Genomic DNA, 12,806 nt, shown 5'->3' on the forward strand with positions numbered 1-12,806 from the left:
AAAAGCAATAGAATAGTTAAAAAACCCACAACCCTTTGTTAATTAGAAACCAGGCTATTTCTGAAGTTTTTAATCAGCAGTCTGAATACAACTCGGCACGATTGCATAATGTACAATGAACTGGTCATCAAATACACAAAATTTGACTCCTTAGTTCTTCTTTGTTTTGCTCATGAAAACCTATGTATTAAAAAAGGAAAAAAATGTCAACTCACCATGGAAGATTTCAAAAAGGGCTTTCGACAGCAAGACACTGCCTGAACATCTGTCAAGGAAACCAGCAATGACAGGCAAAGGCAGCAATACTTGACTTCTGAATGATCAAAGCTGGTTAAAGTTGTAGCCTGATGTGAACAGCTCTGGCCATCTCTAAAACTAAGGAAAAACCAGATTGCCTGATTCAAAAGAGCTCAAACTATCACAGAACTGAAGAGGCCTTCCTAAGGCAAGGTAGATGACCCTGTTCCTCACAGCATGTTGACATAAGGTCTCCAGAGCACAGAGGATGCTTTCATATCTAGAATAATGTTATGAAACCTAGATCAAGAAAGGATCATGTTCCCTAGTTGCAAGAGAAACCCCTATAGCCAATTTGGCTTGATCAGATCATTGTACCCATGAAACATGGAAACTATTATATTGGAATTGTACACCCACCAAACAAATATCCTCTCAAACAACCCACCAGATGGATGCGTGCTTGAAGGTCTTAAGTTCTTTTAAGATGTACACTCACTGGTGAGATCTTTAGACTCCAACACAAACCTTATAAATAACTGCTGACTGTGCCTTATTCTCTCTTGCAAAGTCAAAATTTGAAGGAAATGTATTACCTAAATTGCATCTAGCACAATACTTAAGGATTCCAGTTGCTAAGATGAGGCTAGGGATAGCTTATTATGAAGTACTGCAACTCAGTGACTCCAACACTCTGTCAGTAATTCACCAATTTTTCCGTTTATTCCAACCACTTGAGTACAGTCAGACCTAGGTTTTTAGAAGTGACTAGTGATTTGGGGTGCCCAAATTGAGACAATTTAAAGGGACAATTCAAAAAGTTATGGCCACAGGCCCTCTGAAAACCAAGTCCCTTTCAGGTGTCAAGTTGAGCACCACAAAAGTGGGGCAATCAAAGTCACTACACTTAAAAATGTAGGCCTCATCCTATATCCCAAGGAAAGGAATACTACTTACATGTTATGGACCAAACCCTGTTCTCTGCACTCAGCCAGAGTAACTCTACTACAGCTCTCCATGCAGAAGGAGATCCACCCTCCAAGCATCTGCACAGTTGCTATTGCAGTAGCTTCCATGATGCCTGTGGCTCCTCTCTGCAGGGGACAAATGATAGCCAATTCATATACTGGTAGTGGATACACCAGCTATACTACTGACTTGGCATCCAAGCACATCAGAGTGCTGGGAGCCCCCAATGCACCCCATGAGCAGCCTCCCACCACACACAAATGACAGAACACTGCTTCTGCTGTGCACGGCCCTCTGTTCTCATGGAGAAGGAGGCAATATTTGTCTCCAAGATCACGACAGCTAAACACTTTTAAAAGCACATGCAGTGCTAATGACAGAGACACATGCAACTACATATAACATGCTTATTAAAAGAGCGAGATACCTGCAGCAGTTGTGGTACAAACTGTGCCATGGGTGTTTCAGCAAGGCTAGCGACTGAAGAGAAAGTCCATTGTATGCCCATACTAATTTAATTGTACAAAATCAGCAGTGTCTCTGGACACATTCCCTTTGTGCAGCTTGTGCCTGGAAACCCCAACCATAACAGGGTGGCTCGTGTGCCTCTGTCCTGGCTTCTGGCTAGCAAGCCTGAGTCTGAACTTTCCTGAAAGGAGCTAGCTCTTGGAGATTCTGAGCATAACTAAACTCTGCTGTACCCAATTAACTTAGGAGCACACAGTAAGCTGCAAGAGCAGTCGGTTTTCACTTCTTCAGAACAGGTAGGCTGCACTGAAAGCAACAAGTTTGGTTTCACACTGCTGCTGACTGGCAAAGCTATATGTGGAAGCAGCCACCAGGAACTATTTCGAACTGGGAGAATAACTAAAAAATGGAGACCGAAGAAGAGCAAAGAACCTTCCACCACCCATACCCCTGATCTCCCTTGCATCAGCCAAGAGGCTCTGAGGTGAGAGAGGAGAACACAAAGAATAATCCTTCTCCTTCAATGTCTGTCACTCTATGCCCCCTCCATTCGCTCAGTTGTAGAATCCCTTCACTCTTTCTGCCTGCCTCTCACAGCAGAGTCCATCCCACCAACTCCCAGCCTTGGCACATGCCTAACCTCAGATCCCTCGACTCCTGCTCCCATGCTGCTTAATGGCTCTGGAAAAAGCCAAAGGACCCTACAGACTTCCTATGCTACAATGTCAAATGCTACTTCTCCATCTCATGAGTCTCAATCCCCACATACGTGCCCACAATCCCTGCCCATTACCAATCTGCAACCTCAACTTCCTCCTTAAATGCCTACTGTATTTAATTTATACTCTCCTTTCATACCCGCTGCTAAAGGCATGATATGCATGAATGTTAAAATGCAGTAGCCTAATGAGCTGACAAGTTTGACCCTGTGGTGTTAGGAACTGTATGGTTAACTTGTCAACAGCTGCTGAGATGCATTAGCACTTGAAGATGAACTGCAAATGTAAACCAAAGTGAATTTACTTGAGTAATATGCATTCAATGTCCTAGTAACCAGGATAAGAGGGGTATTTGACACTTAAAAATAATGTATTTAATACTGAAGCCCGGTTGGCCAGTTTTGCTCAGCTCTGATGTACAAAGTGATGTATTTATTACAGGTACTGCACCTAGGAAATCTTGTTGAAGCCTGGAACTGACATAGGGTGTAGGGAAAGTAGGCTACAGTATTTTGGTTATGGTTTCCAAATATAAAAGAATAATATTTTGAACCCCAGAAACTGCACCAGATACAAACATTAAAAAGTAGATACGTGATGGCCATAGGCTCCAGCTCCATCATGTTACCCTAAAGAGTTGTGACATCTCAGAATAATGCCTTGTGTGTCATGACAGATTTTTTGTATTGCAATAGACACTGTTCAAACACAGAACACAGTCTCTGCCCCAGCTTACAAGTTAAAGTTTCATCTGTACCGAAACCACAGGTTGTGATTGCAGTTTGTGCAGACATACCCGAGCTAGCTAGATTAAAGCTAGCTCAGGTTCAGAAGCAGTGTGTGCTTCGGCACAGGCTGTACAAGCCCACTCAGAACCCTGGCTAATTACTTGCGGGGTTGGTTGATTTAAAGCTAGCTTGGGTATGTCTACTCGAGCTGTATTCACATCCTGGACTACAGTCTAGACATACCAATAGTTGAACCTGCAGCACTTCATTGGATCTAAAGAAAATGACTTTTCTGTTTAGATAGCCTCCCTCATCCCAGTTATCGCTAAATGCCATTTACCCCACCACCACCACCCTTCATCTGGAACTGGGCATAAAGAGAAGGGATCCCAAATGCTGTGCACCCCCCTCCCCCCCCCCCAAAAACCAAACCACCTCTGTTTACAGCCCAGAGAGGAATGGTGTGAAATGCAGCACCCCGGCGCTGTTTGCATGCAAAAAAGTTTGGAAGAAATGACTTTTAATCATCACTGACATTATTCGCAGCCAGGATTAAGGATCACAGCGTTAGATCCTGTGCTAGTGTAAACTGGTGCAGAAAACTCATGCATTCAGTTCAAGGTGCATTTCCTAGAAGGCCTCCCAATAAAGCAGCTGTCATGGATTCAGTACATTCCAGTTACAATATATTGGGATAACATTTCACATAGCCCCTTTTTTCCCAAAGCACTATATGCATTATGGACCTAGTAATGCAAGAGCAAAACTCCCATTGAAAGCAGGGTGCTCAGCAATTCACAAGGCCAAGTTCAATTAGGTACAGACTCTCTGGACTGCTGCAGCCTCTGAGTGGAGGGTGGCAGCCAAATGATACACAGGATCCTTCACAGCAGTGTTTGGAGGGGAAATTCTGTGCAGTGATAGCAGGACAAACCTCCATACGTGCAAAACACAACACAGGTAGAGCTGGTTGGGAAGTTTTCAGTGGAACGGTTTTGTCAGAAAATGTAAATTCATCAAAACCAACAGTTTTTTGTAGGAAAGGGTCAGTTTTAACAAAACTTTTGTCAGAAAGGTTTCACGAGTCCAGGATGGACTTTCCACATAGACACAGAACCCCAGAATAGCCAGTAACCCAGTGGTTAGGGAACTCACCTGAGATGTGGGAGAGACCCAACTTCAAATCCCTGCTCTGCCTGATTCAGACCAGGGACTTGAACCCAGGTTTCCCACATCCCAGGTGAGTGCCTGAACCACCAGGCAGGCTATTGTCTATTCTGGGGTCTCCCTCTTTTTGTTTTTTCGCAAAATATTTTGAAAGGTCTTGTTTCATCCCAATATGGGGGAAAATTTTTGAAACCTCAAATTTTCATGGGCTGGGACAATTATTCCCCACCCAACTCTAATCACAGGCTGCACTATTTACACATAGATAACAGAACTTCATTTTTAAGTTTTATATGAAAAATTCACATGTATGGAACACAATCTATCTATCTTGAGGATAAGGGCCAAAGCCAGCCTTGCCTAGATTTGAATTTATCATTGTTGCATGGAGATTATTCCACACTTGATGTCTAGTGGATGGGGGAAAGCAGAAGACATGATATATCTTAATTTTAGTAAGGCTTTTGACACAGTACCACATGACAGTCTCATATGAAAACTAGGGAAATGTGGTTTAGATGAAATTACTAGAAGGTGGATGCACAACTGGTTGAAAGACTGTACTCAAAGAGTAGTTATCAATGGCTCACTGTCAAACTGGGAGTGTGTATCTACTGGGGTTCCAAAGGGGTCCAGTAGTACTCAATATTTTCATTAATGACTTGAATAATGAATTGGAGAGTATGCTTATAAAATTTGCATTTGACACAAAGATGGGAGGATTGCAAGCACTTTGGAGGACAAGATTAGAATTCAAAATGACCTTGACAAACTGGAGAATTGGCCTAAATTCAACCAGATGAAATTCAATAAAGACAAGTACTTCACTTAGGAAGGAAAAAATTAAATCCACCACTACAAAATGGGAAATAAGTGGCTAGGTGGTCGTACTGCTCAAAAGGATTTAAGGGTCACAGTGGATCACAAATTGAGCATGAGTCAACAATGTCATGCAGCTGCAAACAGGCTATCATCATTCTGGGATGTATTAACAAGACTGGCATATGTAAGACATGGGAGGTAATTGTCCTGCTCTACTCAGTACTGGTGAGTCCTCCACTGGAGTACTGTGTCCAATTCTGGGCGTATACTTTATGAAAGATGTGGACAAATGGGAGAGAGTCCAGAGGAGAGCAATAAAAATATTACATGGTTTAGAAAATCTGACCTATGAGAAAAAGGTTAAAAAAAGCTGAGCATATTTACTCTTGACAAAAGACGACAGAGGCGGGGACCTGATAACAGTCCTTGAACATGCTAAGGCTGCTATAAAGAGGACTGATCAGTTCTTCTCCATGGACAAGTAGTAATGGACAACAAGGGAGGTTTACATTAGATATGAGGAAAAACCTTCTAACTATAAGAATAGTTAAGCAATGGAACAGGCTTCTAAGAGAGATTGTGAAATCCTCATCATTGGAGGTTTCTGAGAACAGTTTGGACAAAGACCTGTCAGAGATGGTCTAAGTTTGCTTGGTTCTGCCTCAGTGCAGGGGGCCAGACTTGATAACTTGGAGGTGCTTCCCAGCCCTACATTTATACAATTCTATAAACCACTGTCATCCCCTTCAGCACAGCCTGAGGTTCAATTGCTACACCGTGTACCTTTCTATTTTTCCATTTGTTTCATTCTGAAGAAAGTGTTTATGTCATACATTCCCGCCCCTCAATTCCTCTTCGGCTTATATATCCTGAGAATCTTCCATCTGTATGGAGAATCATCATCAAGCAGCCAGGACCCAAACTCCATCAAGCAGGAATTTTACCTTAAACATCACCTGGAAATCAACTGGTATGAAAGTGCTCCCTGTGGCAAATATTGTTCAGTAAGTGGGCAAACAAGTTCTTCTCTTAGTTGCAATTTCCAAGTGGTGTTAAGGTGTTATAGTGTGTACTGGGGTAATCCAACCTGCAAGTGACATAACTGCAGGAAAATTCACATATAAAAGAAATGGACATAACCTTATTTGCTACTGACAAGAAAACACATTCTTGGCAACCACTATCTGGAATCCAACAAGACTCCCAGGTTACAAGCCTTAGCAATAAATGGTGGGCATAGCCATCCACCAAAGGCTCTGATATAACTGGCCATTTCCTCCATACTACAAGCACTGAGTGTTCTCTCAGTTAATTCTCTGATCACATCCCTATGTTAAGATACCAGGAAAGCTATCTAAACTACTCCATCATAAGAAACTGACACACAGAGCTGGATGTCCTCAGACACTACAACCCCGGCATTCTTAACTACCCCTGGATTGAACCTTTCTGGCATGTCCCCAGTTACCTGTAATGGAACCTGTCTGCAGCCCTCCTGGGAACCGTGATCAGGCGCTGGGGCGTGGAGCAGGGCTGTGGCTGGGAGTCGGGGCTGCAGCTGGTGCTGGGCCATGGCTGGAGCCCGAGGCTGCAGCTGGAGGCAGAGCAGGCCTGGGTGATGCTCCCTCCCTATACCCCAGGAGGGCTAGCCTGAGCCCCGCTGCACTCCCTGAATGTTCCTCCAGCCCACATCACTGTTTGGGAACCACTGCTCTAACAGGATTAGTATGGACACCAGAATCTTTGTTCCTCATCAGGTGGTCAGCAATCCCATCCTACCAGTGGGGTCTCCATCCCACACCCAGGCATACAACCAAATTAACTAGGATCAAAAAGACATTAGGACCCACATGTGTGTGTAACTTGCTATAATCTTCTTGATAATCTTCATCCAAAAAGAAGATTTGAGACAGGACAATAACTGGATTGCCAGCGGCAAGAGATGATTTCTTGATCAAGAGGTTAACAATTGCTTTTTTGAGGGAAGTTGATACCTTGTCCTTCCATAGGAAGGGGCTGACAAAAGCGCAATAATAACAACAATGCTAACGCTGCTGGAAGGGCTGCACAGGGACAAAAGAAAACATACCTAGAAGTGCAGTAAGTTTGGGAAGCAGCCCAACTTGGACCATCTTGTTTCTCAGGCCCGTGTCAAAGGAGAGGTTCAGTAGAAGTCGAAGGGTGATATTCAGCAGGTCTTCATGCTCACATGGTACCATTTTCACCAGTTTTTCCACAATATCCATTTCAACCTGTATGAGAAGCATGAGAAGTCACTAAGCCCACAACCTACCCAAACCTTCGCTTTTGTTAGCAACTATTTTTTAAATTATACTTATAAATGAAAGCAAAAGCCAAGCCGATAGTTAAAAGTTACCACAGTGTCTCGATTCAAAGTGGCTTCACCTTCCAAAAGTTTGGCTTTGTGGCTAAAAATTTTCTAGGACTGCTCTCTGGCTAATTTTTTTTTAAAAGGAAGATTGAGCTAATGGACTCAGCCATCTTTGGAGTATCAGATGAATGGGAGAGGGGGAGGGGGGGAAGGACCTCAATGGGGATTGGCGCAGGGATCCACTTGCAGAGTGACTTGCAGGATCAGGGGTCTAATCAAACACAGATAACCTTGGAGTGATCTCCATTAGAAGTCAGACAGATACCCAACTGAGAGAGAGAGACAAAACTGCTATCCAAGGAGTATGAGCCATTTCCTTGCATGTTTGAGTGAGTTCCTAGGCAGGATTCGGTATGTACTCTCATAATGTCATGCTGCCCTGTATTTTAATTTAACAGAAGCATTAAAGTGATCTTGATAGGTGTATCACTAAGATTACAGGACATAATCTAAGGACTGAGCAGCAGTATCATTTCTGATATGTTTTTCTTACCAGCCCAAGAAAAGACATCTGATCTTTGACTGACAAGTCTTCAGAAAGTTTTTCTCACCATCTTCTAAGCTACATCTGTCTGCCGTTACTGGCCATAAGTGTATTTAAGTTAGTTTGAACCCTTTACGCTCTTACCATATGCATTAGGATTGTGTCTGTAGCCCATCTTTCAGTCAGAAACATGCAGAGAATGAACTCAAAGCAGCAAGCAAACTGTTAGCACCACGCTGGTGATCTTCATAAATATGCTATATTATCCAAATTATTTTCATTACACTAAATCTCTTTGAGTCCAAATCGACCAATAACAATTTCTGCCTCATTGCTTTAAACATAATTAGCAATAATGGCACTCAAAAGCCAAGGTGACAGACATGATACAAACACCAAGATAGATTAAATGATCACACCATTAATAGTTTTGCCCAAATAAGTAAAACAGGATAAAACCTGAAACAGCTAAACTTGGCTCATTTTGTCCCCAAAGGTTATTTAGACACAGCTAAAATGAGAGAAAACCTACAACTTTCAGAATCCTATCTCCCTCATCAGTAGCTTTCTCACTATATGGGAAAAGTATTTTTTTCTAAAGTATTATCTGTATTATGAAAAAAATGCATGTGAAGATAGCCAAGCTAAGCTGTATGGTCTATTTGAAAAATGTTCAAGGCTGTCCAAAAAGTTCACAATAAAATAAACATTAATTTTTGTTTTGTTTGTTTCCACACTAAATCAAACAGAATGTGGAAAGTATGCCAGCTAATCAGCTGGTGGGATAGCTAATCCTTATTAGACCAGTAAGGTGCTTCAGGGCAGTGCATGATTATAGATTGATCTCAAGAGCACATGACTTCATCACCTAAGAAATACAATAAATTCCCCAGAAATACATTCTTCAGGGTCTTACGAATAAAGGAAATATCCTTATTCCTAATTGTATGTAAATACACAAGCGCATGACAGTCACTAAGATCCAACTGTCTACAATTCTCAACTCATTTTTACTGCATTTATATATATACACCTTTTCAACTCAGGATCCAAAATGCATTAGAAGCAATCGTTAAGTGTCATGATTTCCCTTTGAGGTTGGTAGGTAGGTAAGCAAGGATCATTATCCCCATTCAACAGATTGGTGAACTGATGTAAACTGATAAAGTGACTTGCCAAAGCCACAAAGGGATTCAGTGAATGAGGGAGTTGTTGAATTTGTCGGCTCACAGAGCCAAATAAAAAAAAGTCCTTCCATTTTCCCAAGGACATGAAATTTCTTACCACCCACCCACCCGGGTTTATGGAGAAAGTCCCTGCATTAGCAGCCAGCAGTAGCAACATGAAGCACGTCTGGGCTGCATTCTACTACAGTGTGGAAGATCCTGCTGGCTTGGGAAGGCAATAGCCCAGTCTAGCAGTCTGCTAAAGTGTAACCAGATCTCCTTCCCTGAGACAACAAGAGCTAGAGATGAATGTCAAAAAGAGCGTCTGGTTACAGGCTGGTTTTGGGAACCTCCAGATGTTTGGATAAATACCCAGATTTTTGGATGCTTGTACCAATCTTTGCCATTCCTCTCTTCGCCATCATATTTACATGTAATTTTGCTATGGTGAGGCTAGCTCCCTACATGATTCTATATGTAGTTTTCTATAGCGGTCCCTGCTGGGGCTTGCATTACATTTACTGTAGTCCCTTCATAGTACTAAAATCAGGGCTACAATTATTTTAAAAGGGGATGGGATGCAAGAGGTTTATTTCACTTTCATTGGAATCCCTGACCCCCTCTGACCCAATGAACAACCACCATAGCATTTCTGTAGATTGCTACAAGACCTACCATGTCATTTTTGTTCTCCATAAAAATGCTAAGTTTCTTCAGGAAAGACACCACCAGAATAAGCAGCTCAAAGTTCTCTCGGTCCAGTGCTTTCACTAGCATGTGGACAATGTTCTTGTTCCTCATCTTCAGCTCTGTGCGTGTGTCCTCAGCGAGGTTCAGCAGCAGATAAAGAGCAACTAACATCAAAACCAATCATACCAATAGGTCAAAGATACTGGGACTATGTCAATCTACATCTACATTAAATGTTTAGGATGGGATTTTCAAAAGTGTTCAGCACTGACTGTACCCCACTGATTTTAAGCAAGGCCAAAGTTGAATGCTCTTGATTCCCATTTAGAAAAGAAAGTTAGAATTACAATCCATTTATTATTTTATATAGGTTTTGACAATATAGTTTTATAAAACTTATGACCATCAGCAACTTTTTTTTTTTTTTTTTTTTTTTTTTTTAAACACACAAATTCCAGGGAAACTATTAAAAAAACAAAACATTCCCTTGCGGTGATTGCAATCCAAAAATTTCAGCAGAATGCGAAATGCATTTGAAGTGAAATTAACTAGAAACTGTTGAATACTAGTCAATTATGCTATTTTTATTGTCCAAGCTAAGAAAAATCAAACAAAACAAAGAACAGCATTAATGCTAAAAATAAAAATAGGGGCCTAATTCTCCACTGCTTTGCACCTTGTGCGGACTCTTACACGTAAGCACAGTAGAAGTAGAGTGTTACCATTCTGATCACTTTAGACAGTGTAAATGACTACACGAGGTGCAAAGCAGAGGAGAATCAGGCCCTACATTTTTGCAGTTATTCCAGTTTCAATTATGTTGCTAATAAAAGCTAAGAAGTTTCTGGAAATACGTCATTTTTTAAAATTTGACAGTGTTTTCTTCATTTACCTTTCTCCCAATTCTTTTGCAGATCTGCATCTGCCTGCCAGACCTCAACATGTTTTCTGGCTGCTACATGGACACACACTGCGTTAGCACTCTCACTGCCTGATTAGAGTACTGTAAGCATAGTTTTTCCCTGATCACTGCAGAGCTTCATTTTTAAAATGATGAAAATGTAAGATTATTACAAAGACCTCATTTTAAAAAATCATTACTTCACTTTTTACAAGTGAACTTAGTGCTGGTGTAAAGCACTAGACTGAGTGTCTTGGAAAAAGAACTATTCCATGCACAGAACAGACATAGTACAGAAGCAATGCAGACACCTTCACAATGCTCCCTGCCAGTGACCCTCAATCCTTAATAAATGAATTATGCATACAGGTGAGAAGCTTGTCAGTCTCCCTGGCTCATTTGATGGTGGGCTTCTGTACTGAGAATACCAACAAAGGGGCCCACTGATACTCCTTGTAGTGGTAGAACTGGGCTAAGAACCATCTAGCGTGTTCTGAAGAGATAACTCAAAAGGAAAAGAAATACAATTTGCTTTATATACATATTCAAGTACTAGATCTGCAGCTTGTACAAATAGGCATCTTTATGGATTTCAGTGGAGCTATAATAGTTTGCACCAGCTGATGATCTGGTCCTTGCAAGACTCCAGCACTATTCAATGGCAGGAGCAATGTCACCAGCAGTATGCAGTGTTCTGGCAAACACACACCAAAGTTCTCTCTTTGAGATTGGCAATTACTTAAATAATGTTTAAAACATTGCCAAAGTATGCAGATTAAGACTATTTTTATTTTTCTAACTTGTTAGTAAACATCCTCCACACTAGTTAAAAGTTCTCAGCAAGTCCTGGCCCTTCATGCTGTGACAAGGATCTCCTTGCCTGTTGCTTATGTTTTAGGAGTTCATACCTCGCAGCAGCTGTTCCTGCTTGACAACCAGCCCCTGGTACTTTTTATAGGTTTTCTCATAATCCTTTTTCAGGGTTTGATTCTCAGGATCTTCATCAAGTAAATAACTGGAGTTAAGGATTGTATAGTAATAGAGCAAAAGACACAGGGAAATTACAGAGTGGGGACAAATATCAATCACAGATGTTATTTGATCACCAGCCGGGACTACATGTCTGTGTAATAATAAAAGGATGCCCATGGGACAATGTTTCTATTAAAACGTGGTCCACACTATGGATAGGTTTAGGAATTAATGGTGTTAAGGATTCTACTAGTAGTAAAAATGTCCCATATAAGCCATACTCCTGGTAAACTAAAACACTTACGTTAAAATCATTTTTAAGAACAAAAAACAATCCCTTCTCCAGCCCAAATTTTTCACTTTTGGTTTTCATCTGTTCTAGTCCTGCAACTAGATTTTGTGCTCTCTTACTCATCTTCTGTATTGACATGAGTTACTGCACATATAGTTCATTTCAACCACTAGGAATCAGAAAAGCTGAAAGTTGCCCAGGCACAGAGAGAGGATATCAGCTTTCTTCTTCTTGGTGAGTTCCTCCTGCCAGAGCTCATGTCTTTTCAGCTCATGATCTATGATGTTCATACACAGAGCTCCAATTTTGTAGTGTGTGATTAGTCCATGAAACTGGGAAAAACTGTTTAAAAAAGATATGCAGTGTATGAGAGAAATAAAGCCAAAAATCTGTGTTCAAAACTGGGATAGTAAGATCTCCTAGTATTGCACAATCTGACCGGTTTTCATTAGAGCTAGTCGAAAAAAATTCAGTGAAACAGTTTTCTATCGGAAAATGCGGTTTTGTCAAACTAGAAGCATTTTGTGAAAACATGTCAATTTTGATGAAACCTTTGATAGGAACAATTCAACTCATTTCATTTTGATACAGAAAAAACATTTTTTTGAATTTGTCATTTCAGTTTATCGTTTAATTTTTAATAGTTCATATTTTAATATGTCTAAAAAACAAAATGTATAAGTCAAAACGAAATGATACTATCTAAACTAAATGATTTGGTGGAGGTGAACCAAATTTTTTTGAAATTTTCATCCACAGGAAATTTTGATTTTTTTTTGTTCGGATTTGGAACACGCAC

The 12,806-nt window shown here is 40.9% G+C and overlaps 1 protein-coding gene across 6 annotated transcripts in view; it reads right to left on the reverse strand.

Annotated features, from left to right (window-relative positions):
• The window catches only part of KIFAP3 (kinesin associated protein 3), a 144,898-nt gene that overhangs the window by 114,905 nt on the left and 17,187 nt on the right, over positions 1–12,806 (reverse strand). For all 6 annotated transcript variants that reach the window (XM_005283382.4, XM_005283380.4, XM_042851338.2 and 3 more), the window contains exons 7-10: positions 12,225–12,349; positions 11,652–11,750; positions 9,828–10,006; positions 7,200–7,362 (exon numbers count right to left, since the gene is read on the reverse strand). In XM_005283382.4, coding sequence (XP_005283439.1) covers positions 7,200–7,362; positions 9,828–10,006; positions 11,652–11,750; positions 12,225–12,349 — 566 coding nt within the window. The remainder of the gene's footprint in view (positions 1–7,199; positions 7,363–9,827; positions 10,007–11,651; positions 11,751–12,224; positions 12,350–12,806) is intronic.

Source organism: Chrysemys picta, chromosome 8, assembly GCF_011386835.1.
Source record: "Chrysemys picta bellii isolate R12L10 chromosome 8, ASM1138683v2, whole genome shotgun sequence".
Classification (NCBI taxonomy): Eukaryota; Metazoa; Chordata; order Testudines; family Emydidae; genus Chrysemys; species Chrysemys picta.